Source organism: Lepidothrix coronata, unplaced genomic scaffold (assembly GCF_001604755.1).
Source record: "Lepidothrix coronata isolate B3197 unplaced genomic scaffold, Lepidothrix_coronata-1.0 Scaffold1, whole genome shotgun sequence".
NCBI classification, from domain to species: domain Eukaryota; kingdom Metazoa; phylum Chordata; class Aves; order Passeriformes; family Pipridae; genus Lepidothrix; species Lepidothrix coronata.
Genome location: NW_016690181.1, coordinates 1,440,763 through 1,467,622, shown reverse-complemented (window position 1 = coordinate 1,467,622; position 26,860 = coordinate 1,440,763). Strand labels below are relative to the sequence as shown.

The following is a 26,860-nucleotide window of genomic DNA, read 5'->3' as shown; positions in this document are numbered from 1 at the left end:
ACTATCACAGTAAATATTTAGGAAGGGAGAGGAAAATGCTATTCAAGCAGAGGGCTGTGCTTGTGATACTGGCTGGCTAAGGGCTTGTTTCTTCCGTGCCACAGCCATACGCAAGGCCTGAAGAATCATGTTCTCATTATTCATGATGTTGTAATTAGTCAGCTTCAGGAGCTTGTTGAAATCTTCTGCTTTCAGTGAGACCTCTCTGGTTGAGTATGGAGAGCAGAAACTGGAGATATCAATCTTGCCCTGTTCCATTTCAGCAGCAGTACGTGACATGCCTGTCAAAGGAAAAAAGGAATGTGTTTGTACAGTCCCACAGAAATACCATACTCTGATAGAATACATCAAGAATAACTAGGAGAGATCACAGGTGCAATTACTATGATGACAAGTGCAGTGCTATGCTCTCTAAAAAATCTACTTCTGAACAAAGCCTATTGGAATGGAAAACACAAACAGTGGTGTCACTAAACGTCATTCCATTGCAATCAGCACCTTCTACTGGTCAGTTCATGGCACATCATTTTATGTGGTCACTAGTGCTCACGTCTTATGCTGCACATTCTTGAGTGCAGTACAAACTAAAAGGAATAAAGAGATACACAGGACAGGAGGAAGCAGAATATTAGTAGCCTTGGAAATCATCATAAAAGCAATGTCTCAAATACTCACCCAGAAGGACACAGTACATATCACTTTATGTACTATTGCTTTGATTTTCCAGCATAGTCAACCAACACATTAAATGGCCTAAATAGAAAGCACAGTGGTACTCCACAGAACCATTCTATACTGTGATTCTCCCCTAGATCTGACTGTCATAAAAATACATAATCTGAAAAATATGCTTTGTTCTACACATTAAAGTAAACATTTGGAAATTACAAGGAAAAAGTAGTTTCCATTCCTCTAATTGAGGAACACGTTCCTTCTTTCACTGAATTACATTAAGACTCAAACTAAAATTATGCACAAGATTTCACCAGATTTTGCAAACAGTTTGAATCATCACATTTTGCAGTATAATCGCTAGTAGGAACAAGCAAACAAAGGAGTTTTGTATTGGGATGAGGAAAAAGCACCCAGAGAGCGAGAAAGCTCACTGAATCATTAAAATTATCTGTGTACTGTTAACTTACCAGGTGCTACATATCTTTGAAAGGTATCATTCACTAATGGAAAATAAAGCAGCAGAGGAGCTCCTGGGGTGTCTGCACCATCAAACATGTAACACTCTTTCAGGTTCTTCTCGTCATCCTTCAGTCCAATGCAGGGAAATGGAATTCCCTGCTCTGCGAAGTACGTGCAAGCCTGCTCCAGGGGCTGGTTGTGGCCCAACAGCAGCAGCATAAGGAACAGAGAAGATACCCAAGATCAGACTGCTGCCAAAGCCTGGTAATTCATGCCAAATTGCACAAAAAACAGACTGAGAGCACTGGACAACCAGCAGTAATGTGAGCACCTGTAGCCCCAGGGACTGCTTTTCTGTTGCCTGAGGAGACATTTGGAAACAGTCTTAACTAAATTTGCAGTCCAAGACAGTAAGATTCACAGTCACATTATCTGTTTATATAGCAGTATAAACTTGTCCATTGACCTCAATAGATTTTAGTAGGGTTTTGAGACCACCCTACCCATTTCTATAACCCTGAATTTCAGAAATGAGATTTCAAGCTAACATATTTTAGACCTCAAAATATAGCACTAAAAACATTCATCAGAAAGCTCATTTGTGATGACCAACTTTGTTAAATTATCTAACAAAATACTATCACCTCAGTTGGAATTAAATATTTCCAAAAGAATTCTGAGTACAAGAAAAAACCGTAGTGCAATATATTTTTTTTCAGCTGCACTACAGAGACTAGTATTTTTTATGTGGCTTCACAGTGTAAGAGCACCATTAAAGTCTCTTCCACTCAAAAAAATGACAGAACCTTAACCAGTGAAATTTGTGTTTTCAGTGGTGTCCCTCAGGGTCAGTTTACAATTACAAGTCTATATTTTGAAGTCTAAATCTGTCTGTTTATGTGTGCAATATCACTTTCAAAATCTATGTAACCATTTTAACCAAATCAGATTCCTGCAAACATAGTAAATGCATTTGATATCTTGTTTAAAGTCCACTATTCAAGAAGAAAAACTGTATTTGTTAAAAGAAAAAGATGAGGAAATTCTTCACTTACTGGGTTGTTCCTGGACAGCTAGTAAATCACATGTTAATATAAAAAGACAAATAAAATTTTACATGCTTAAGCAAAGTACAGATTAAATTCAGCATCCGAATCACTAAGTTTTTCCAGCTATATTTGCATTATTAAATCTTACATATAACTATAACAGAAGTTGCAGCTTGACCTTCATAACTTCACTATGCTGCTCTATATTTCACTTGTGAAGCACTTAGGGCTATTTCAAAAGTAGTTTGAGAAAAATAGAGATATTTTCTTCTCTATAAATTTCCATTCCTCTTTTGAGATTTACAAACAGCATGTAACTAAATTCCACTAAGTTCCACGTTTTATAGACACCTGTCTAAAAGTTGTGAAGAGCAAAGGAAAAGCTGTTACTAAACAAAAACAGTTTTGAGACTTCTCACCAAAGTCTGTGATCCCCCTGTGTAATTTAAGTGTATGATGACATCCACTTTCCGCTCTGGTCTCATAAGGGGTGGGTAACTGGTTTCAAAGAAGAAAGCTGCATCCACCAGCTCCAAGTGTTCTGAGTTGCCTCTCAGGTCATTAGGACAGGTGTCTAGCAAAGTGTCTAAAGAGTAGAAGATTCAGAGCTATTAGCAAACTGCAGAGATATCTGTCAAGTTAGAAAGCAAAAGGAAGGTGAGCTTCCCTCCCATCCAGAATCTTCCTTTGCTTTAGGGTAGCATGCAGCAATCCTAAAGCTCCTTCACCCTCTCCACTCACATTTTGTTAGTGTTTCTAAACCCATGAACTGCACCAAACCCTAGGCAGATGTTGCCTATGTCCAGAGCCCCACTCTAGCATTTTTCATCCCATTGAGGACTTCCAGTACCAAAATGACCCAGAAACTGAACAGCTGTATTATTGAAAGTGAAAGGTGTGAGGAGTTACTCAGTTCTCCCTCCTGTCAGTAAACATAAAACTCATTCAATTCTCTTCAGGACATACAAATGTCTCTCACTAGTTCCCAGCCCCTGCGCCTGCCACAATGACTGCTGAGACATGTAGGCAGGAGAGCTGACCATACCTTTCCATTTTGTGAAATGTTCATGCTGGATATACTCATTGTGCATCTGGAGGCCTCTTAGGAAGTTGTGGTACTTGGAGACAGCAGGGCGATCTGTCAGGATATCCCGGAGAGTTGTGGAGAGGCCGCTCGTAGGAGTGAAAACGCACGTGGCCATCTCATATGGCTTCTCAGGCAAGTCTGGTTGTTCCTCTAGAGGTACATGGCATAAATGACATGCAACTGAATTATAACCACAAATAAGAAGAGGCTAGACACAGAGAGGAGAAATGTCTTCTGTACCAATAGTAATCATGTGTTCCCAGCTCTTGGCATTGTGATAGTTCTAGTTGGTTCAGGTGTGGACACCTGAATTCAACAGAAAATTGCAAATTATTTATATAAATCCAAGCATAAAGTTTGGAGGTTTTTTTTTTCTGAAAACATGGTCCACAGGAATGGGACATAAGTGTGTTCACTGGCTTTGCTTGAATTTTAACATGAAGATGCTCATGAGTATTGTCAAGAAATGGTCTTTAAGTATGGAGCTGCCTCTCTCAGCTGATGTAACAGAGTTTCACTACATTTACTTCATTTGACCTCTACTAAGTCTTTTGGTTTAGTTAGATTTTGAGAGAGGGATGTGCTGTGTAGGGCAAATAGATGTTGAAACAGGAACACTCAAGCTTCTCTCTGGCTGAAAAATAGGCTTTGACAGAAGGCTTTGACATGAGGCTTTGACAGAAGTATTTCTTTCAAGCCTTTTAAACACAACACTTTAGGGACCACCTTATGTATCCATCCCTATCTCCTTTGCACCAAGGCCTGTCTGATGGTGCCTTTCCTTCTTATCACAGTCTCACTATTTATGCAAAGCACTGACTATTCAGTAAAATCAAATCACTTGATTTTTCTGGTGTGTCCCATACCCAGAGACTGAGAGCAACAGGATGACAGAAAAACTCAAAAAATGAGAAATGTGAGTGCCGTTAGCCTGCTAGAGGGGCCTAGAGGAGGGTACTTTTATTTACCTATTTCAGTCACTTTGTCTTGGGTCCACCTGTGCCAGAAGTCCTCTGAATTGTCAGCTGCGTGCCAGGCATCCAAGAGGTTTTTGGAGAAGATACTACTCCACATTCCTAGAAAGTGGGAGAGACATAATAAGTAGTGTTGAGGTAAACACAATTAAGTTCTTTTTAAAACTGCCTTCTGTTCCTTCTGCAGCTCTTCTGTAACTTTTTCATATTTCTATGCAATTTTTGCACAAGTCCAGACACCTATTTCAGTGATAGATCAAACTCCAAAGGTAAACTTATTTCAGAAATAAATTCAAAATCTTTTCCCTCCCACTATGTTTATATGGAACATCTTTTTTTTTAATTTTACATCGTCATTTTCCTGTTTTCATTTCCTTTTTCTGTTGATAAAGGAATATTTTCAGCTAGCTCCTTCTCTGATTACCGTCTTTCTTGCTCCATTTTTTTCTTTTTAACTTTTCCATTAGCTTCCACAAAATTTCATAGATTTCCAACTTCGAAAATTTTTTGCAAGTTATGGGAAATAGTGATGCCTCAAAAGCACTCACAAAGGTACATGACAACTTATTTGTTATTTTAGTTTCATTTTATCATAGTCCAAATGATGAAACCACCTTTGCTAGCAAGGGTAGTTGAATGAGTCTCAGGAAACATAGAATTATGGAATATCCTGAGTTGGAAGGGATCCACAAAGATCATGAAATCCAACTCCTGGCCCTGCACAAGACAACCCTAAAAATTACACCATGTGCCTGAGAGCATTGGTCAAACTCATCTTGAACCCTGTCAGGCTTGGTGCTGTGACCACTTCCCTGAGGAGTCTGTCAGCTGACTGACCTGGTACCTATGCTTCCACGTGCATAACAGGTTTCTGGGGACTAATTTCCCAAATTATTGGTGTTTGTATTAAAATCTTGCCAATCCCCCAGGCTGGTGAGTCACCTTGCATGAAACAGATTCGGGACTCAGGGAGCTTCTTCATCAGGCGCCCCATGAAGAACTCACTGCCAAAATCCTCTGCACGAATGAAGGCGCCATACTTCAGGAAGCCCACCTCGTATGGTGTGAACTCCACCCACTCTGCCAACACATGCACCAACAACGTTAGCTCCACTACTGAAAAGAGTGCAGTTGCCAGTCTTGGAATAAACTTTTCAGGTGTCAGCTCTTGCGGGTAAGCTGGCTTAGCACATGTCCTGAGTAAACCCTGCTGACAGCCACTTAACCAACTATCTCACTATCTATGAGTTTGCGAAAGAGCAATGTCATGACTAAGGGAAAATTTTAATTCTTCTTTCTTTTTATTTAGTGAGTGCAAATGTTTCTCATGAAGGGTGGACTAGAACACAGATTGATTTCTATTGCTTTTATTGCCTTTAGCCAAGCATTAAAAACATAGAATCATAGAATGCTTAGGTTGGAACGGACCTTAAAGATCATCTAATTTCAACCCTCCTGCCATGGACAAGAACATACATTAAGCAAATATAAAGGTCCAGTGAATCCCTTTCTTTAAGAATTCTTAGCAGTCCTGAGACTGTGTCACAGAATTATGTTGTGTTATTAGTCTGAAATTAATATCTGAATATGCACAGTCACGTGCCAAGAGAGTTTACAAAATACTGAACTGTCACTGTCTATTCCGTGGCTGCTCAGTTACTCTTTACATTTTGGAACAGTACTTCTAGTGGCTTTGAATGAGAATTTAAAACAATTCATCATGATTTACAGTATCCCCACAGTGTATCTCCCTAGTTGAAAATATAGCTCTTTTTCAGATTTGAAACATTACCTCTAAAATCTTTGGTGGCAACTTTGTCCTTGACATTCAGGGCGAGGTAGATGGGCAGAGGGTTCTGACCTTGATTCACTGCCTGACGTTGATCAGAAAGTCTGTGGTGGCTTTTCTGGATTTGGAAAAAACCTGAAGAGTTAGTTGATGATCAATTCTTTAAAGACATCAGCTTATAAAATCTGACATATGATTTTCCTAAATGTCATCCTGAATTTAATTCCATGTGCTTGAATAACAGAGGACAAGAAAATCATGTTAGCAGGAATAATTTCTGCTAAGATAACCATTCATGTTTTGCATTCTGTATACATTGACAGCAATGAGTTGCTTCACATGCTTCTAGCTTTACATTTTTAAATGTAAGTCAACAAACAGGGCAGATCTGAGTAATTCAGCTGTTATCATATACTTCATCTGTTAATCATAAGGGTTCTTCAAGGCAGCATGTTAATGATCCTTCTAATCTTTTTTTTAAATGCTATATTGAAAGTTAACATCCACAGAAGAAAAATCCTTGAGCTGTCCAATACTAAAAACTTATACATGAAATGGAGATTTTGAGTATACTTCAACCAAATTAAATTCTAGAAAATTTTGCTATGCAACACTGAGGTTTGAAATACAGTGTGAAATATGATATGAAATGAGATTTTTTAGTTTTATCTGTTTCCTCTAGACAAAACATAAACCATGTTTACAGGATGTAAAAATAAAATAGCTTTTTCTCCAGCTATTGTCAGGCTTCTAGTTTACATGGAAGGTTTTGCTTGTGTCATTACAACAAAATTAGAAACTGGAGGTCCGGAGAGATCAAATTCAAAGTGGCTGAAAGGCACCTACAAAGTCATAGTTTTGGCAGTTAAGATGTCTCAGGAGCTCTGGATCTATATAGTTTCTTATCACTAAATCCCAAAGTTCTGTACATATGAGGTACATCTGCAGTACATTCAAGTTATGAGTGCAGCTAGTGTAAATATTGCAGCAGTGGAGAGATAAAAACATGGGGCCATAAAAAGCACCTAAGAAACTCAAAATTTTCTTGGACAGATACAGTGTTAATTAGTTGGTTACTTTAGAGCTAGTCTGAGCATTTCTATGTTACATTCTATGACACTTTAGGCTCCAGTGTAGACATAATCTATCTCCAAGTTATTAATGTAACTAAGTGGTGTTCTGCCTGCATACCAACTACAGTGTTATTGACCAGGTTCTCTTCCTACGGCTTTAATTTCTTGTAATGGTCATAAATATTAAGTCAACAACTTTATGAGAAGAAAGATGTATAGACATTACCCCATCATTCAACATGGATTCAATCATGAGCCCCCAGAGATCAATAAAAGAGGTTTTATGTCCTGCTTGGGTCCTTTGGCTCAGCTCTCTGTAATAATTCCTTAGACTTTTCAAGCAAAAAGCCCCCATCTTGCACTTGGCTGCTTGCTTCCGTGCTTCAATAATTATTTCTCCGAGATCCTTACGTGACCAATCAGCATCTTCATATAGCTTTGTCATTGTCCTGCAGGCAGGAAACATGATGGAAAGCAGGGGAAAATGAACAAGATCCTTTTGAAGCTCAGAGAATACACTTTGCAGAGCTTTGGGCACTTAATATTTTATCTTTTAGTTACTCTCCTCTTTGAGCTTACTTTGAGCAGAAATGCAAGTCTAAAGGCAACTAGTCAAAAATCACTTGATCTGGGATCCAACACATGCATCTACACGAGCTGTCTGTGCTGTTTCTGTCCAACAGTAAATAATCATAAAGCATCATTTTTGCACAGGATTAAGGATGTTTGCCCTTCCAATAAAGTCTACTCTTTTGGTTAGGGATAGGTTACTTCAGTGACACTAAATGTATGATGTACAACAGTCCTTTCATAGATGACCTTGGCATTAATAGCCCAAAGATGGAAGCAATAATTCAATTCACCACCTTTACCCTGAGACCAAGACAGCATGGATTTTTCTTAACACAACAAACTCCAAGCAACAGTATCAAAATGTCTCCTCACCATGTTGTGCCAGATGAGCCACTGATGTATGAAATACAATCCAGAACACGCAACTTTTGAAGGCCCAAAATGCTGCCATACATGCCAGTGAGTGCTCTTATCCCACATCCTGCTGTGGTCACAGCCACTATAGGCACCTGTTCAAGACAAAAAAAAAAAAAAAGAGAAGAAAACATAGATGGAAAAGTGGCATTAAGAAACAAACAATGTCAAAAGATTACAGAAATGCAAAAGTAACATCCAAACACTAGTAAAATAAACACATACATTAGAGATAAAGCAACACTGCTCTATAAAGCTGCAGGGCATCCCTGTGGAATATATTAGATCTTGGCACTTCAGGAAGGATTTTTATGAAACACAGGCCAAACCTATTGGTTTGAAGCTCCTTCAAATGATTCATTTGAAAGCCAACTAGAAACAGAAGTTCTGGTCATCCAAACAGACAGCTGAACTGTCCAGTTGAGATCATTCTGGTGGCAAACAGCACCCTGGAAGAGAAGCTCCTGTCAAAGGTCCTCACTCATTCAGATGCAGGTAAAAAATCACTTCTTATCTCCAGGCCTGAGAGAAAGGAGAGAGAAAAATCCGCCAACAGTACCCTTCCTGATTACCTCATGCTCTTGCAGCTCTTCCTCCAAATGAAGAACATCTTTTAGTGCAGCAGCAACCACCTTCCTCCGGTTTTGCAGGAAATTCTGTTCATCAGTGCAGAGGTCGAACCCCAAGCGGGCATCTAGGTTTCTTGGCCTGAAACACAGACCCTGAGTCCTGTGACCAGGGCAAAAATGTTCTTATTGTGGACACCTCCAGCTGTGCTTGTGTGTGTTTACAGACCAGATTGTGGACAGTATAACATAATAAATGAGAAAGAACAACACACTTCTAGTTTTATTTGCTCATATAATTATTTTTTCAAGTTTCAATAGTTGCTGCCATATGTGCCTATAACTAGGCAACCACTGTCAACAGGCATTGCAGTTGAATAGGGAAACAGCTACTATGTCTTGAAGTAACTTGTATAATTCAGAAAAATCATTTCTTTGCAAAGCTGCTCTATCCATCTGTGGGCACAGTAGTGCACACAAATCAAGATCTATTACTGAGATGCACTAGCAGTTTGGAAATTTGGAGGAAAAGGGACTCATGATTTAATTCACCATCAATGTGAAAAGGAAAACCTGGCAAATAATGAACTCACATATCTGCTTAGAACTGGACTTGCACAGCCCCCTCTGATTTCAAATGAGCTTTGTGTAGGAGCAAATGTCTCCTAGTTAGTGGATCAGGTCTTGCTGGAGACTCACTTACCATTCATTTGCCTTTGTGTACAAGTCAATTGTCCTGTCCTGAAAATCACAATACAGACAGTGTAAGCAGTGTAACCTGTGCCTTCCTTCCCTATTCCATCTAGGGCCTGAGTTTCCCTGTCTTGGAAGTATGAAACATAGCTGGAGAATCTGGCCAGCAATGGTCTGGGCTGTGAGAGATATTAACAAGCTCCAGCACTGCCTGAGTTGAGTAGAAATGGGCCATTCACAGGAGCTAGGTGGGCTTAGGGCTCCTCAGTTTCTCATAATTTAACCTTCATTTTCTGGGAGGGTCACGGAAAGCTGGACATCTGAACCACACACATATGGATGTTCTCTGTTTGATCTTCTGCTTCAAGCATTCCCTTTGCAAATGTATATCTTACTTGTCATATCCATTACTGTTAGCTCACATACTATGTTGATGAACAAACATATTAGACATGTCCCGAGGAAGTTAGTTTAAACTCAGAACAGGATTACACAGGGTATGACTGGAACCACGTGCACAATAAAAGAAAAAATAAATATTGCATAATTGCAGAGTGACTGTCTTTCACACCTTATACTGTAGCATGCTTCATGTCTCACAGGAACTGAATCACTGAACTGTAAGACTAATCATTCATCAAACTGATGGTGTTGGGCTACTTTGTGTTAGGAAAGATTTGTTCTCACCTCTGCTATTGTTATTTTCTCTTGTATAGGAAGTGAGTTTAGAGGTAGAGTCACAGACTCGTTCATATCCCTTTCATTTTGACTTGATGTAGACTGGAAAAACGGATGAGAGAAAAAATAAACAAGACAGTTACCTATTATACAAAAAAAAGGAGAAAAAAAAGTAAAAGCAGTCTCCTGTCTCACTTGCATGCATGCACTTATCAATTCCCTACATACACAGATCTGCACAAGCACTCAGATCTTAGTGGTCCCCAAAGAAATACACAGCAAATAGCCAGCTATGTGTTAGTGGCAATTACGTACCCTGCTGAGATGCCTCCGCCGTGGTAGAGCCACAGTGAGCGCCGACTGACTGTACTTGATGTAGTGGAACCTGGCCGGGGAGGTCGGGCAGAGACAGGAGCTCAGTGTGTGGGTCTGGGTTCCTTCATATGACCCGTCTACGGTTAACGCAAACTTTCTCTCTGAAGCAAAGGTGTTTCAAACTTAAGTTCTTCAAAAAATTGGGGTAATTTCTTTGCACAGTAATGTAACATATGTTTTTCTTAAGTAATTACTTCATTTTGACACCCAAATTATAGGAAAAATAAATAGACTGACTCGTCTGAGGGTTTCAGCTTTAGAGCTGGTGTGCAGAAGGCGCCATATAGCTTTAGCACTACTGCACTTACATATATATGTGATTGCTGAGACTACTGCTGTATTCATTAGGTAAGGACTCACAGCTGATAATAGTTTTGGGGGAAAATCACACTCTCTTCTGAAATTTTCAAAATACCTTAGTATTATACCAGAAAAATATTTTAGTATTGCATACTGTCTTATTGCTGAGATGTTTTGAAAATTCTAGACTTGGTGGAAAAAACATGGGGTTTTGTAGCAGAGAAAAACTCTCTCTGGAATCAGTAAAATCTCAGTCCCTCTATTATGTTTTCCTTTCCTTCAACCTGTAATATTTCTTTTGAAATATTTCTAGCACTTACAAAAATAGTGTCTGGTGGTTTTCTGTCTTCATGCAGTAAGCCTCAGATATGTCTGTTCAAGTAATTAAAAATGGTCTTTACATAGAATATCAGCCTAAGTTCAAGGTGAAATATACTCTGTAAATCCACACACTCCAAAGTATATAATCAACCTTCAAAAGAATTATCCCACTCAAGCATCTTCAGTCACATCTATCAAACTTTTTCACTGTGACAGCTGAGTTCAGCTGGATCATCCACGTGCTTAAGCAGTGTGCTGAATTGAGGTCATAAGGAGATGTCAGAATGAGATGTTTGAAAAGTTGCGTAGGAGGTACACAATTCCACAGGTCTGGACTTGACATGGTAGTGATACACTGCTTGAAATGTGCAACAAATGTCTCTGCAAATATACTGTGAGTCTTGTGTTTCACTAGTGGCATGTTTAATATTGTTATACCTAAAAAATTTTATTAAGTTAAATGGTAAAAGAGGCCTAATCCTCTTTCTGCCCATTTCCTTTTTCTCAGAATCCAGAAACAACAGGAGTTAGCTTGAGTGTAGGACTCAAAAAAATTCAATCACTTGCACAAACACTTTGGAAAATTGCAAGCATCTGGCAAGATGTTATTGCAGAGGAAAATATTTTGTGGGGAAATTAGACCACGTGCTCATCACACCACATTCTGGGATAATTTGTATATTTTTGATCAACTACAACCCCCTCCACAGGCCACTGGCATCAGTGGCATTTTGTCTGGCACCTTAAATATTTTTAAACTAGGATGTTCAAGCGTAAAACACTAAGTGCTTTCACCATAAAGTGGCAACCAGATTTCCTCATTAAGTCAGTGAAAGGCTCACCCATAGTGTCCTTCCTCATCCTCCCACCGTTCACCTGCACCTCCAAACAGGAAACTTCACGGGACTGTAAGAGACAACCAGGGCAAGAGATAAAGGCATTTGCTACCAGTAGAGCTCTGCCTCCTCCAATCCCTTGGAACATAGGTCTCAGGGCATGCACCTCAAGGGAGAGGTGATGCCAGACTGTAATCCCCCTACCAGGTCTAGGGAGATGGGATCAGGCTTCCACATGGGAAATAACAGATCACATAGAGATGAGGAAAGAGGAAGGATATACTTGCTTCTACCTGGAGGAGCAGCCCTGCAAGGGCCTGGGAGAGGACTGGCCACAGGAGAAGACTCTCCAAACAATGCTCAGCCAAGCTGTCCCTGGGCAGATGGAGGGATGTCACACACCTGAGCCCAGCTCAGTTTAGGCAAGCGCTGGCAGCAGCTCACAGTTTTCGCAGCTTCAGCCTCTCCCAGCATGAGTCACTATCTGGGACCGCATGGGAAAGCCAGAGCTAACACCAGCTTTAGCCTGCCTCTTGGTCAATGCCTTCATGCCACCATATGGAGCAACTGCCTGGTACCTTTAATACTAGCTTTGCAATAAACATTCTTATATAGCAGGGAAAAAGATTATGAAATAAAAATTACCACTAAAACTCCATTAGTAACAATGTTTTCAGGAGGATCTGGACTGAAAGACAAAATGGAAAACAACCAATTCAAAACCAACACACTCTTCTTTTTCTTTATTCTTTTTTTTTTTTTTAACTCTTCTTTAATGGTTATTTCATTATCTCTATCTTTAAAAGTCCATCTTCGGACAGGCAGCATGGACAAACAGTATCAGAAATTCAACCTGCACATTCAATCCATTTTGCCTCTCACAGGCTTGAGTCTGAACTTCAAACAATTTATGGACAAGTGCTGAACAGAGGAGGTCCTCACTGTATCAGGCAGGATTGTGTCCTGACACACTGAAGAAAATTTACACAGGGATGGCATATTTACAGGCATAATTACACTATTGCCCCATATCGTTCAGTTCAAATCTGTGGAATCAGAGCTAAAAAGCTGGTGAATTCATCCAACATTTCATTTAAAAAAGAAAAAAATACCATCAAATGATGGTACCTTAAAAACCAACAGCAGCACTAAGACTGATCTACATCATTCTCTCCATTAACTGCACAGTCAGCACAGAAACACAGTAAAAAAAATTTTTAATCTATTCCTAAAACAAATTCCAAGTATCATTTTCCCGTAATCTTATGACAAAGAAAATATCTGGGATCCCACAAGTAAGGAGAAAGAAGGGTTTTAAACTTATAATTTCCTTCTCTCATCAGAGACATCTCTATGCCCCCATCAGCACTTGTGCTTGCTTTTCTCTATGTCTGGATGCCCAGTGTAGAAGCATGCACATCATGCATGGTCATGCACCCCTTCTCCATTAAATGCTCTACAAGGTGTTTCCTGAACACCGAAATCTACCCTCTGCTTTATTCAGGTGGTGACAGTGTTAGGGGGCTGCATGTGTAAACTATGCTTTCTATCAGTAACCTGATGTCTCTGCCTTATATTTTGTTGCCTATTTCACCTCACGCACCTGCTCTCCATTGTGAATTCAACCTCCAGCTCCTCTTTTCCCTGCAAAAGAAAACAAAGACAGTCACAGCAGGTTGGTCTGCCTGCAAAGAGAGATACCGTACAGGAATCTGTGCTCTTCAGAGTTCTCTATAAGCCAGTGTCCACCTCTTGTTACTGCATATGCCACAATTTTATTCATGTTGTATTTGGATACTTCTAGTATCACATACTTCTAGCATCATATCCATTAATTTAGCAAACTCCTAGTTTAGACCTTTGCAGGACACACGTAATACATACTACAGGGCCTCTTGGTGGCTGTTCCCCCTTTCTGCAGTCTTGGGTTCCCACCTCCCACCTGCATTATTTCACAGGCCACTTACATTTCCCCTTTTCTTTCTCCTCACATGGGTTCTCACACTCCCCACTGATTCTTAGCATGTGTGAAAGTGGATTTCTCCAGTTCATACAAATCATTCTAACCCTCTCCCAGCCCTCACTCACTCATGCAGATGGGCCTGGTGGCACAGTAACATGGTGGCACACTTGGCTGTATGAAGCCCAGGGTGTTCTGGAGGGTGCACTTTGGTTTGGTGGAGTCTGTACACATAGACTCTTTGTGTGCTCATCTTTATCTTTTGTAATTGCTTGTCCCTGAGATTTTCTTTCTCATTAGAGGTTTTTGTGCAATTCCCATGACCTTCTTGCCCTCCCAGTGTAAGCACTAAGGAGAACGTGGCACGGAGAGCCAGCCTTTCCAAAAGAGGTATCAAATCAAATCAACGTTCACTCAAGTCCTTCCAGGCCTAAACATTGCCCTCGAAACTTTACTATGAAGTTGTCCCAACCACACGAAATTGAGATCTGATGAAAAACACAATTTTTTAAATAATTCAGTTCTGCAAGTGTTATGTTCATTTTCTAAATTAGCTAAAAGCCATACTGGGGTTGGGTTTACGACTACAGATCATTACTTTTGTATTAGCAAAACATAACACAGAGCTCAAAACCACCAGCTACAACTGCAAAACTAATGGGGTAAACTCATTTTGACATCAAGGACAGTAAACAGACAATTAAGTCCAATTACATTGGCCAGCTCTTTCTGTAGAAGCACCATCCAAATTTTGCCATAATTACAGAAACAACTGTAGGTATGAACCCCTGCAACAGACAGACATACTCAGGTATGGACAGTAAGAAAGGCTTGTATAGGACACATAAGAGGAAAGCTGAGATACTCATATTCTCACCTGACTCCACCCCCTTTTCTTTGTCCTTGAAATTTATCCATACCTGTGGATTCAGCTGGAAACTTAGCTGAATGTTTTCCCCGAGTTGGATTTTGGAGACATCAAAGAATACAGTGAGGAGATGGTCATCTTGAGTTACATTGTCCTCATCACAAACTTTTAGTTCCAGAATGTTCTGGAATAAAAATTAATTAATTAATTAATTAATTAATTAAATATTAAAGGTTTAACAGACATAACATGCTACAGATATTTTATTTTAGCTGAACAAAGTTGAGAAAGAATTTCAAGAATGAAAAAATATAAACATTGCAGTTGCTCTCTACATACTTTATTGGCTATGCAGGCAGATGCAGTCTTACCCAGCCATCAAAAGCTAAATAGGCACAGCAAGAGAGTGTGAATACAGTAAGAAAGTGTGAATACTTCTCAAGGGAACTCAGAAAGACCCACAGAATGGAAGGGCTATACGGTGTGTTTGATATCTGGTAAGAATAGCTGGAGGTATCTGCACTCTTACCTTAACCTGGCTCTGAATTGTGAAGTGGAAGGTTTCATTCCATGTTGGATTCTTGCTGTTCTGGACTGTCTTGGTGCGGAAATGCTGCACTGAAGCTGTTGGCAGGCTCAGGCTCACATAGCAATCAGACTGAGTTACTGTTGAAGAGAGGGAAAGCAGGAAAACAATGGATCAGTGAAACAATCTAGTACCCCATAAGGTGATGCACTGTGTGAATTTTTAAGCTCAGTACATAAAGCAATACACAGAATGCAGACAAACAAGCTAAGTGGGGTACCATCAGGCCACTGCTAGACAACTGTCTTGCTTTACTATTGTGAAAGCCTGGTAGCGTGCTTTCTTGAGAATTACTTTTTCTAAATTCCTGGAAAAATAACAAATGCTCAAAATATGCAATTGCGTTGCTGAAAAGCCATCCATATGGATATGGGCCCGTACACACAGCAATGCCACAGGGCTGGGCACTGTGGACCTTAGCAGCTGTGATAGGGGCTACCAAATGGACAGAGCCCATCTTCTATACACTGGGCTTCCACAGGTAGGCATGAACCTGCCTTAGTATGTCTAGAGTAGCTCTAGATTTATGTTTTGTCTCTTCTACCTTCTGGAGCATCCTTCCTTTTTTCTGAGTCCTCTGGCTGCCAATGCAGCAGGGATAGGTGCTCATTGCATTGAAGGTTCCCATGAAGCCCCACTGCTGTCACAGAAGACACGTCTTCCACCCAGGTATCTGCTCTCAGTCTGTTTTCTTCCCTTTTTGGAAATTTAAAGAAGGGGGAACACAGTGCACCACAGACCTCAACAGCACAGATTTTCAAGACAAAAAAAATTCAAGAAAAAAATTCAAGAGCTGTGGAGATGAGAGGAACTGAATTTAATCTTCTGTAAGTGGTTTAGAATGAGCACAGATAAGAAAAGCATTGAAAAGTTGAACAGTTTGATGGCTAACATTTGCTTTGAGAAGCAACTGTCCTGAGGCAGGGTTTCACCAGTAAAGCTGTATAAAAATATATATTGCTTAATGTCACTATTTTCACCTGCATCTCTGTGCCTCAGCCAGCACAGTAAAAGTATTTGCAACACTAAATGTGTAGGTGAAAGCTTGTCTGTGTTTCACAGCAAGGAGAGAGCTGATGTGGCTTCTTTGCATGAAATTGCATTGCTTTTGCCTCCACTGGAGGCGAGTTCAGGTCATAAAGTTCCCCTACCAATTTTAATGTTCCCAGATGTAGTGAGGACAGCTTTAGTCTTTTTATTTTCCTTTCTCAGCTGAAGAGGCCAGTTGTAGGGTTGAGCTTCCCACCTGAGCTCCATCATAAGTGATGGACATTAAGGGCCAAAGTTTTGGTATGAAACAGTCATTAGGAGAAGTCTGCAGTGCTTATATCATCAAGCACTTTCATTCTAAGATCAGAATAATCTACCTGCTAATATATTTTGTCATCATTGTTAGGAAATAAAAGACAAATGTGAATAATGAGATTAACAATCCCGTGGACCCACACTCAGAAGTCAGGGATGATTACCCTATAGAACACAATCTTTTGGTTAGGGATGACAACATATACAAGTGGCAAAGATAGCATGAGGAGTATTGCCCATAAATGCCAATTCCATTATTAGAATTGCATTTCCTCTATTTGTAATGCCATGTACTCAGCATTCTTGCTGTTGCGTAGCAAACAAACTTGAATGGTAGTGGAATAGGCTTAAGTGTTGTCACACTTAGTTTTACTGGTAGACCTGATTTGGGGAAACACAGAATAATTGTCTCGGCCCTTTATTGTCTCCCCATCTGCAACTCAAGGGTTAACAAAGCCAGCCTTTTTCTGACCCCCACCCCATCTCCCCTGAGGCTTAAGTCATCTTTATTTCTTTTTTAGTAACTCTGAATGTAAAAACAGCTACTTTGACTGATGAAAGTAGTTGTTGTATACTCTAAGATATATGAATTCTACAAAAATATCAAAAGGCATAGACATCACCTGAGCTTCTAACAATTCTAATAGCTCTCAAAATTCTGTGTGTATACAGGAAATGTCCATATGAAAATCTTTTTTGGCTCTTAGGAAATCCAGACTGACATTAGAACAGATCGCTGTTGGCTCTTGTCCCCACTAGAAGGACCAGAAGGACCCAAATGGATAAGGCTGTGGGTGAACCAAAGTTTATTTCCTTGACACTTCCCAAATAGCAACACATTCTCTGACTACTCTGTTGCAAAGAAAAAAAAGTACTATTTTGAAAGTCCATCAATTATTTTTTTTCTGTAATTGATCACTCTCTGCTACAACATTGTGTCATACACCTGTAAGAAATAACTACCTGTCAGACAGCAGAGCTCTGACTTCTCATTTAGATCTCCAACTTTCTCTAGGGCACTTCTGACCCAGTCACTAAACAAGCATGCTTCCCTCTTCCCATCTGCCAAATGCATTTGGTGATGTGTTTTGTAGTTCAGAGGTGTCCTCTGAAACCTAATTACTTCTTGTTTGTGACATATTTTCCAGATGTTATGAGGGAGGCACTTAAAACACCCAGGAACCTTTTTTTATACATCTCTGATACCTCAGATCCATATTCTGCCTGACCAGTTCCAGGTACAAGCAGATGGGAGAAATGGCAAACCACAGCATATCCTGTGCCTAAACTGGTTGGTCACTCCACAATATCCCATTGCCTTTCCACGTACACATACAAGGCTCCCACTGCCAGCCACATGCAAGAAAGTCATTGTCACCCTGGTATGTAAGCCTAACCACACCTAACTACAACAATTACACTCACACAGTATACAGACAACAAAGCATCACAACAGTGACCTGTTGTGTCCCTCCCCTCAGCCATGACACATGAACAGCCATCAGACATGCTTGGGGCAGCAGCTGTGGTATCACTGTGGGGCAATATCCTACCAAAAGCAGGTGTGGCAGCAGGTATTTATGAAAGCATGGTCTCTTCGTCCAGTTATTATGCTAAGTGTCTAATTATCTTCCAGTTTAATAGCAGGACTGGATCTTAATTATGCTTTACCATTAGAAAGCATTACAGCAATATGACACATGCTAAAAAACACCATAGCCCCAGCATCATGCTGTGTCCCAAGCAGTAGGGCACCAGCAATTCTGGCTCAAGATGAAATCTCACCTGTCTCAGAGAGAGGTCAAATTCAAGCAGGGTTAAACAAAGAAAAAATTATTCATTCCACCTCCTTTTTTGATCCGATGTCCAGCCCACTGTAACTTGGGCAGAAGCCTCAAGCATCTTCTCCTCTTGGACTACCTTTAGCTGTTCACTATTTCTAGGGGGTAGATTTTTCATTACTGTCATGGTATAGTTTTTTTCTTATTGTAGTGAAAGAATCTGAACCAAAACTGTGGTCTCAAACACTGTTTGCCCTGATCATCATCTTGATCAGGTCTCCCTGGATTCGGATCTATCCAAGTTATAAAATACAAAATATCATCACCAGCTGAGAGAAGCATTTTTCTTCTTCAAATACTGTGTAGGTGAGTAGATACCTGGCTGAAGGCAAGTGGACAGGCCGGGATTGCTGTTTCCTGGAGCACAGAATATTAGATAATTTACATAATTAAAACTTTTTTATATTCTTTTTTTTAAATAAAAATGTGAGTTACTTCCGTGAAAGTAAACACAATCCTTCTCAAGGCCCTTTACAGTCAGACTATCAGAATTCATTCTGTCCTGGGAGATCAGTTCCTGTCTCCAGGGAGCATTCAATATTAATCTTCTAATAGCTAAATTTCAACATAAAGCTTCCACACTTTCTCCCACCCTGCCCTTCACACTGGGTGGAGCACCTTATAAATATCCCAAAGCAGTATCAGTAGTCTCATTTACACCCCTCCTTAAAACACCCCTTTGCTGAGGTGTTGCTAAACAACCTTACTGTTTCTTTCCCGGTTTTTCCCTTGTTGGGCTTTATCAGTCCACATCCTCTGATTTTATAAATGTATTTCATGCAGCACCTAGAACAATAGGCTGTTGGTGCGTAATTGTAAGTGCTTAAATGGTGAAGTAAGTAATAAATAACAACGAAACAATAAGAACAGCACAAGAACAGAACACCAGAGGAAGTCTGCAGGTTCCTGCAATAAGTATCACATTGGACCGTAGTCCCTCAAACACTAATGTATTTCACTGATTATATTTCTTTTCAGGATCTCAAGGGCCTTTGCAGAAACTGATCTGTGGCAGAACTGCTACTACAATCCTGTAAAAAAAATGTATTTATAAAAATGTAAAATATACTTAATAATATTATAAAATATAGTATCAAATTAATGTCTTATATTAAAAAATCTAAAACTTTAAATTTCCAAAATTAAAAAGTATAATTAAAAAAAATCCGTAAAAGCTTCAAAAATATAATTTTCTTACTAAGAAAATGCTGACGAATATTTTTAACACCAGTCAAGGTTCCTTTAGTCTAGGGCCCACAGGCACTGAGGCCACTGAGGGATCTTGGATGTTTTCAGGAAGCAGGAAATGATGGCTTAAAATTGCTCAGCTCAGTATCCCCATCCATTTGCCTGCTTTTACTTTATTTATACCCTTAATACTGTGTTTTCTTTTCTTTTGCATTTGTTAATTTCACTTAATGATTTCGTTTCTCTGCGGTATCTTGTTCTTTAGTCCCTTTGACTTCTTTTTTTTTAGGGAAGGACCTTTGGTCTTGTTAAGGTTAGCCACCAGTGCCAGAAGTAAATATGTCCCACATTTAGTGATGGGTGTCTAAGGAAGAGTATAAGAGGGCAAACATCATATAATGCTCACTCAGCCCTCACAATTTAAGATTCAGACACTTCACGAGCCAATCTTCACTGGATTTTTTTCTTCTATGGACTTGTCCAGTTTCCACCTGAAACTCACATAAACTTCCAGCATTTGTCATCTCCTACCAAGGGGAGTTCCCAAACAAAAAGCCATGTCCTTCTATTTGCTCTGGAGGTGTGGTGGTTGTCCAAGGTCTGTGAGAGACTGAGTTTGAAATCTGAAGTTCTCTGCAGAGAAAGCTGTATTTTTAAGGCTGGGTTGGATTGGTGCACATCGAAGTCTCACCCCAGTAGGGAGTTAGGATGCATAGGGGACACACACCCAAATCTGGGAACTGGCAAGTTCCCAGAGGAATATCAAGAGGCCTAATGAGCCTGATGGGGATGTGGGTGTGCTCAGTGAGAGACACGAATGTGGAGAACATAAACAAATTAACTAAATTAACAGGTGTTATCAATGATATCAGCTATGCATCAATACACAAGTGGAAATTACTATTATAAATTACACACTGAGGGATGAGTGGGAAGAAAACACAGAATAGTGCAATGGTGCATTAAAAAGTCAGGGTTTAAAAGGCGGAATGAAACAATTTAAGTTGTCTTAGATAAAAATATTCCCTTATGCACTGAACTTCCACCAGAAGTCTTCTGTTATCTATTCCATAGGAACGTTAGTGAGGTTTTGAGATTCTCTTGTAATGGATTAATTTCCCCATCTCCATTATTTGGAAAATGGAGAAGATAGACCAATAGTCAAGTCAAACTTTAACACCAGGTTGGGAGACTACTTAGACACTACATGAGTATTAAACAAAGTGATCCAAAAACTCTACAGAAATCTAGTGCAAGATTGGGCACAACTGGCAAGAGATAGAAGAAGCAGTTTAAAACATCAAAAATCAATAAGGTACCTGAAAAAATAGGTGACACTTGACAACCTGTTCTATATACAAAATTTTGCATAAAAAGGAAAGTAACAAAAAAAAAAGAGCTGGGAAAAGAAAGAATTAGAAAAAAAAAAAATCAGTGTTAGGAAAATGGTACTGTAAAGAAGTCCACTTCACTTGTGATGGAGGGCCACATGCTTCTGAGTTTCATAAGGCTGTGTCAAGCTCATCTCTATAGAACTGTAAAGATGAATGAATCAACTCAACAATATTCCCCCAGTTTTACAAGCAAACCAGGAAAATTTTGCACATTTTTTTTTATCTCAAGACTCTCATTTTGCTGCTTCTCAGTGAAAGTCCTATAAAGTTATAAATATGTAACTTTTACTAGTTTTTACATTGTCCATAAAATTAGGCAGAGATTAAATTAGTTCATTAAAACTTTTGAAATATAGGCTTATTTTATATGATAAAGAGACTATCAATGAAATATACAACTTCTACAAGCTTGGCTGCACAGAAAAACATGTTCTCAAACTGCTTTAAAGGAAATCTTTCTGGTAAATACTGCTCACAAATTTTATGCTCAGTAAAATCAAATGTTATTGGAATTAAGCAGCTGTCAGTCAAAACTAGATTCAACATTTAAACATAAGCAAGGCAGTGTGCCCTGACTGGTATGGTTTTCTTTTCCCACAGGATCAATGTCCACAACAAGCAAAGCATTCACCTTTTACAAGCATTTTTTCTGTTTTCTTTCTTCAAATTGTTTTTTCTCCTCAATATTTTGACTGATACTTCCATTTCAAAGAGAGGATAGCTTGCCAGTGTTGGTGGTGAATGTTGTTCTGTTTTGTGGGCAACATCCAGTATATGCTTCACAGTGTCAGGTTACAGCCTCAGTCTGGAAAGCCCATGCTCTGGCTTTACTGCTGCTTCAGATGCTGTGCTGCACTACAAAATCACATCTGTCATTCTAACTGCTCCTTTAAAAAGCTTTGTGGGCTGGTGGGACATAACTTGGACCTGGAAGCAGAAATGCCTGAGCATTTCAGTACCTGTCCCATGTCCTAGAAGCTTTCTGATATTGTAAAGGACAGCATCAAAACATAGTAAACTCCATTCAGAATAAAAAATAGTTTCAAGAAGCATTGATCTAGATGAGAAAAAGGTGGAGAGGAAGTTTGGTAAGTTCATTATCATGCAGATGGTTTAATAGAACATGATTATCTGGGGAGATACCTAAGGGCTGTAGTTTTCCACAGCTCGCTCTTTCAGTTCAGTGTGCATATTTGAACATTCAAATAGGTTTTAGCTGTAGCAGGGGATTTCTCTCCAGACTATAACTGAGCTTCAAATCTCCTTTCTAGGCTGTAGAAGTAGTCCAGTGGGAAGGTTCATACAGATTCTTCTTCCCCATACATTCAGCATCAACAAAGTATCTTACTGCTCTTCAATAAATGCTGGAGCAAGAAACTCTTCTTCACATGGTCTCTAGGGAAATTGTCACAGAACTTGAAGCAAATCACATTAGAAAGGCACAAAAAGATATCTTGTCTTGCATCTTTTTAACTGAAAAACTTTACTTTTGTCCTGTTCCTATACAAACTTTCTGGATTCAGACCTTTTTATTTGCATAAATGAACAGATGCAAGACAAAATCAGTCACCTTCTCAGACTGGAGGTGATTGTCATTCACACCTTTTTTTCTAGTGCTTTGCAGTTCAGACATTTATGGACCATTAATAAACACTTATGTAGCTATATTCCTGGGCATTTTGTAAAAATAATTAAGAATAGAAAAAGCTAACTGTGAGCCCTCAATTAAGTTTCGAAACATGGCTGTGCCTATGGCTGAATCAAATTTGACAGTCCATAAGCTGTCAAGTGTGCAGTCCTGAGCCCACATAAAATATCCTGTGATAGGCCCAGGGTTACACAGGCTAGATATTACAGTAAGATGGAACCATAGAATGGAATTTCTTATTCAGTCTTTCCTGTGAACAAAAGAAAATTTATTTGCAGATCCAGATGTGAAACATTTTATCCATTCTGTGTAAACATGTTCTGCATTACAACTGGTGGATAGACTTCAGTGTTGTATTGGCAAGTATGTAAGAATAAATAGTATCTTCTGACTGTGCTACCTCATCTTCAGCATACCATGATCACACATCTAATGTTTGTCTCCTTTTATAAATAGTCTGTAGTGTTTGTGACACTTGGTAATATTCAGAGTAGCTTTACAAGCACAAGGATGCTTCTCCAAAGATACTCACACAAGTCTGCTTTCCTGGCATTTTTCATCTGTATGACTTTTACAGTAAGCAAGTTGCATGGAGAGGGTTCTGTCTGTTGAAAAGTACAAAATGGATAGGATGAGCAGGCAGAAAGGAAGAACAGAAGCATAATCAAGGACAACACTGAATTAAGTGTTTCAGTTCCAATCAACAAAACATTTCTAAACCAAGGTCCCTCCTTGAGTATTGTCTTCTTCTTCCCAGAAGGTTTGTAACCAGGTGTGGCCACAGACACAAAATGTACAATAACAGACCAAACCTCTGATGTTGTCCACTTCCCAATCTGAGAAAACTTGTGGTAACCCTTAGTTTGACGTGTCTGACTCTTACAACCAATCTCAGAGAAATGTGTGATAGAGAACCTTGCTGTGTTAAAAATACAGCTGACACACATCTTGGTCTGTGAAAATTCACAGAATGTCATATATATCCACTATATTACACAATGAACAGCAAACAACCTAGCAGGGCAGGAATTAGTAACGATATCATGGTGTAACAATGCTGCTCATAAGTTGATTTATAGCTACATAATACCAATCTTGATGTAGAGCAGTGCTGGGTTTTAAACAACGAGGACCTAAAAAGTGCCTTTTAGAGACCCATCCCAAACTTCTCAGAAGGGCTGAGAGCCCCAGCTCTGTAGTTATTTCTCTCTGAATAATTCGGCTCACCCAATCTTCCTGTAAGCAAAACTCTCAGGGAAGTATCAAAGGAAATATTTGCAGCCCTCCTGTAGTTAAAGGGGGTTATAAAAAAGAGGGAGAGCGCATTTTTACACAGATAGTGATAGGATGAGGGGCAACAGACTTAAACTAAAAAAGAAGAGATTTGGATTAGATATTAGGAAGAAATCCTTTACCCAGAGGGTGGTGAGGCACTGGGACAGGTTGCCCAGAGAACTTGTGGATGCCCCATCCCTGGAAGTGTTCAAGGCCAGACAAGATGGGGCCCTGAGCAACCTGGTCTTGTGGGTGGCCCATGGTGAGGGGGATGGACCTAAATGATTTTTAAGGTTCCTTCCAACCCAAGCCATTATATGATTCTAATTTTGGGAAACCACCTAAACCTAAGTAGTTATCAAAAGACATTTAAAAAACCTGCAAGGAAACTGGTTTGTTTTTGTCATTCTCTCTCAGCCTAAGCAAAGATCAGACAAAAAGAGTACTTAATGAGTATATAGGAGCTGAAGGTGAGGTACTTTTTTCCCTAGATAAGTATCCTTCTTAAAGGAATAAAAGGAGGAAAAACTGCACATTTAATGATCTAAATGACAAAAAACTCCCAAAACAATAACAACAACAAACACACACACAAAATCCAAACAACAAACAAACAAACCCTAAAAAAACTCCAACAAAACTACACCAAAAAACAAGGGGAGCAAAGAGGAAAGAGAAAAACTAAGTAGTGAAGCAACAAACACATATGAGAGACATTTCATGCACACTACCTACAGAGCAGGGGGTATCACAGCAACAAATACATAGATAAATATATAAAAATGTGCAATGTCTTACCATTCATTCCCTTATGACCCAAAACTGCCACAAATTTGAGAGAACTATATTTAACACCTCATGTCATATTAGTTTCCTGACTTTTCCTATGCACTCATTGACATTAGTGATAACTATTTATTTTTCCTCAGTGGGTTGTTTTGCCTAGCCTCATTCAGTGGAAGCAAGAAGGTATCTTTTTTTTTCTTTCTAATTGGGGATTTTCAAAATAGATAAATTACTGCATCATTAAAGTCTTTGCATTTCTGAAGGCCAAAACACAAAGTAGTCACAAAACCCAGACAGCAGCCCTGCTTTGCTCTCAGCTTTGGTGCTGAAGAAGAATTCTCAGAGCAAATTGCAAGTGTCAGAACACCACCTCCTACAGCAGGTCCCATCTGCCACCAATGGACAGCCAGCTCAGCTCATTGCAGAGCCTCCTCTTGCCTTTTCTTACCTCACTTTTGCTGTAGAACAGTCCCATTGTGGTCTTTTCCGCCTCTGAGCCAGGTGTGAAAGGTGTAGATGGATGGGTAGAGAGGAACTTCTTGTGCTTTAGGCTGCCGGGAGCAGGCAGGCAGGTGAGTTAGTGCTTGACTCAGAGCAGCCTCACCCCGCCACCACCACTTGAGCAATTCCCAACTCCTCCTCTCCCTCCTCCTCCTACTCCTTCCTGCCCGGAACGTGAGTGCACACTGCACACCTGCACAAAAGCACATACACCCAGCCTCTGGCACTGCAGAAGGATGGTCTTTGCTGCTGTTGTTACAGAGAAATTGAGACTGAAAAGGGATCTTCTCTTCACAGTTATAGGCACTGAGCAAATGTTACTTTTCAGCATCCTCATCACTTTCTGGCACACAGGAGAGCTTGTCAAACTGCAACCTCTTGTGGGAAGGTGACTGGAACCAGCCAGGTTCCATCTGGCTGCCCAGGAATGGGCAACAAGGACTTCTTTAGCCAAGAACATCTGAACAAACCAATGGTCAAACAAAAGACTTTTTTGTAGTTTTTACAGCCTATAGGGGGTAGGTAGGTTTTTGCTTAAAGACATACCTGAAAGAATTTTTATTGTCCCCGTCTCACATTCGGTTCTTCTAAACTCAAGCAGTAAACTGTCTTTCAACCAAACAGATATTGCAGTGACAAATACCACGTGAAACAATTCCCAAGTCACCTGTTGACACTGTAATAGAATTTTCTTTATAAAGAAAAAGCTTTAAAAGCTCACTCACTTTCTCAAAAATTTTGTTATTTTTTGCGTGCAAATTAAGGTGTTTCGGTGATCTCCAAGAGGATACATTTGTGAGAGTGAAATTAATGTTGAAATTAATGTTAATTATTCTTCATATTCTCATGTATTCTTTATGTCTTCACATTTATAAGGCTTCACGTGCAGGACACTACACATCATGTGAGGTGGTTCCTGCCTCAGTGAGGGAATACATGAAGTGAGCACACAAGAAGTAAAATGGGAGTTTGAGGGTTGTTTTTTTAAATAATCCTTGCTATTATGAAAATTAACAGAGGAATCGATTTCAAAATAATTTCATTTCACTTTGCAATGTATTGAGAACTGATGGATAAAGGCAATTTCATGGATATGAAAGAATTTTAATTTCCTAGAACATTTGGTACTTTGTGACATTCTAACTTAAGAACTAGACCCAACAAGTGTCACCCAGATAAACTTTGAACACATTAAGGAAGGCTAAATAACAGATTACAAAAAGCAGTAGTCAAAGGAAGGAAAATATTCCTAGAGATTTGGCAAAAGCTCAGTTATAAGCCTAAATGTTTTTATGGATGATCTTGAAATTAAAAATATATATAAAAAAGTCACTAGCACTCTGTTTCAAAAAGAAGATATTGAAACACTGGGAAACTGAAGAGCTGCAGAATCATCTGGAGAGCAAGAGGAACTCTCTCAGAGAGGGAAAGGCAGGTTTCATATCAGACAGCTGGACACAATGAAAAGTCATGTTAAACAGGTTCAGGTTGCATTCTACACCTGCCTGGCTTTTTTCCATCCTGTGGTTCAGTAAGTTTCCCCTGTGAAACAGACTGAAACATCCTCCATTCTGCTCTGTTTCATTTCCAGCAAAAAGTTCTAGGAAACCATGACACTAATCTCAAATATATCTCTATAAAGGACA

The 26,860-nt window shown here is 39.5% G+C and overlaps 1 protein-coding gene across 1 annotated transcript; it reads right to left on the bottom strand.

The window, feature by feature from the left end:
- Positions 1-42: 42 nt before the first annotated feature.
- On the bottom strand, positions 43-25,188 carry LOC108496212 (cytosolic phospholipase A2 epsilon-like). Its single transcript, XM_017812723.1, has 20 exons — positions 25,162-25,188; positions 23,185-23,257; positions 15,220-15,356; positions 14,743-14,874; positions 13,466-13,506; positions 12,508-12,550; positions 11,869-11,932; positions 10,346-10,506; positions 10,040-10,132; positions 9,363-9,400; positions 8,666-8,822; positions 8,052-8,188; positions 7,333-7,555; positions 6,037-6,151; positions 5,187-5,324; positions 4,239-4,346; positions 3,229-3,420; positions 2,603-2,769; positions 1,143-1,326; positions 43-281 (listed from the first exon to the last, which is right to left on the bottom strand). The coding sequence occupies exons 1-20, from the start codon at positions 25,186-25,188 to the stop codon at positions 43-45; spliced, it is 2,469 nt and encodes an 822-aa protein (XP_017668212.1).
- Positions 25,189-26,860: the final 1,672 nt, after the last annotated feature.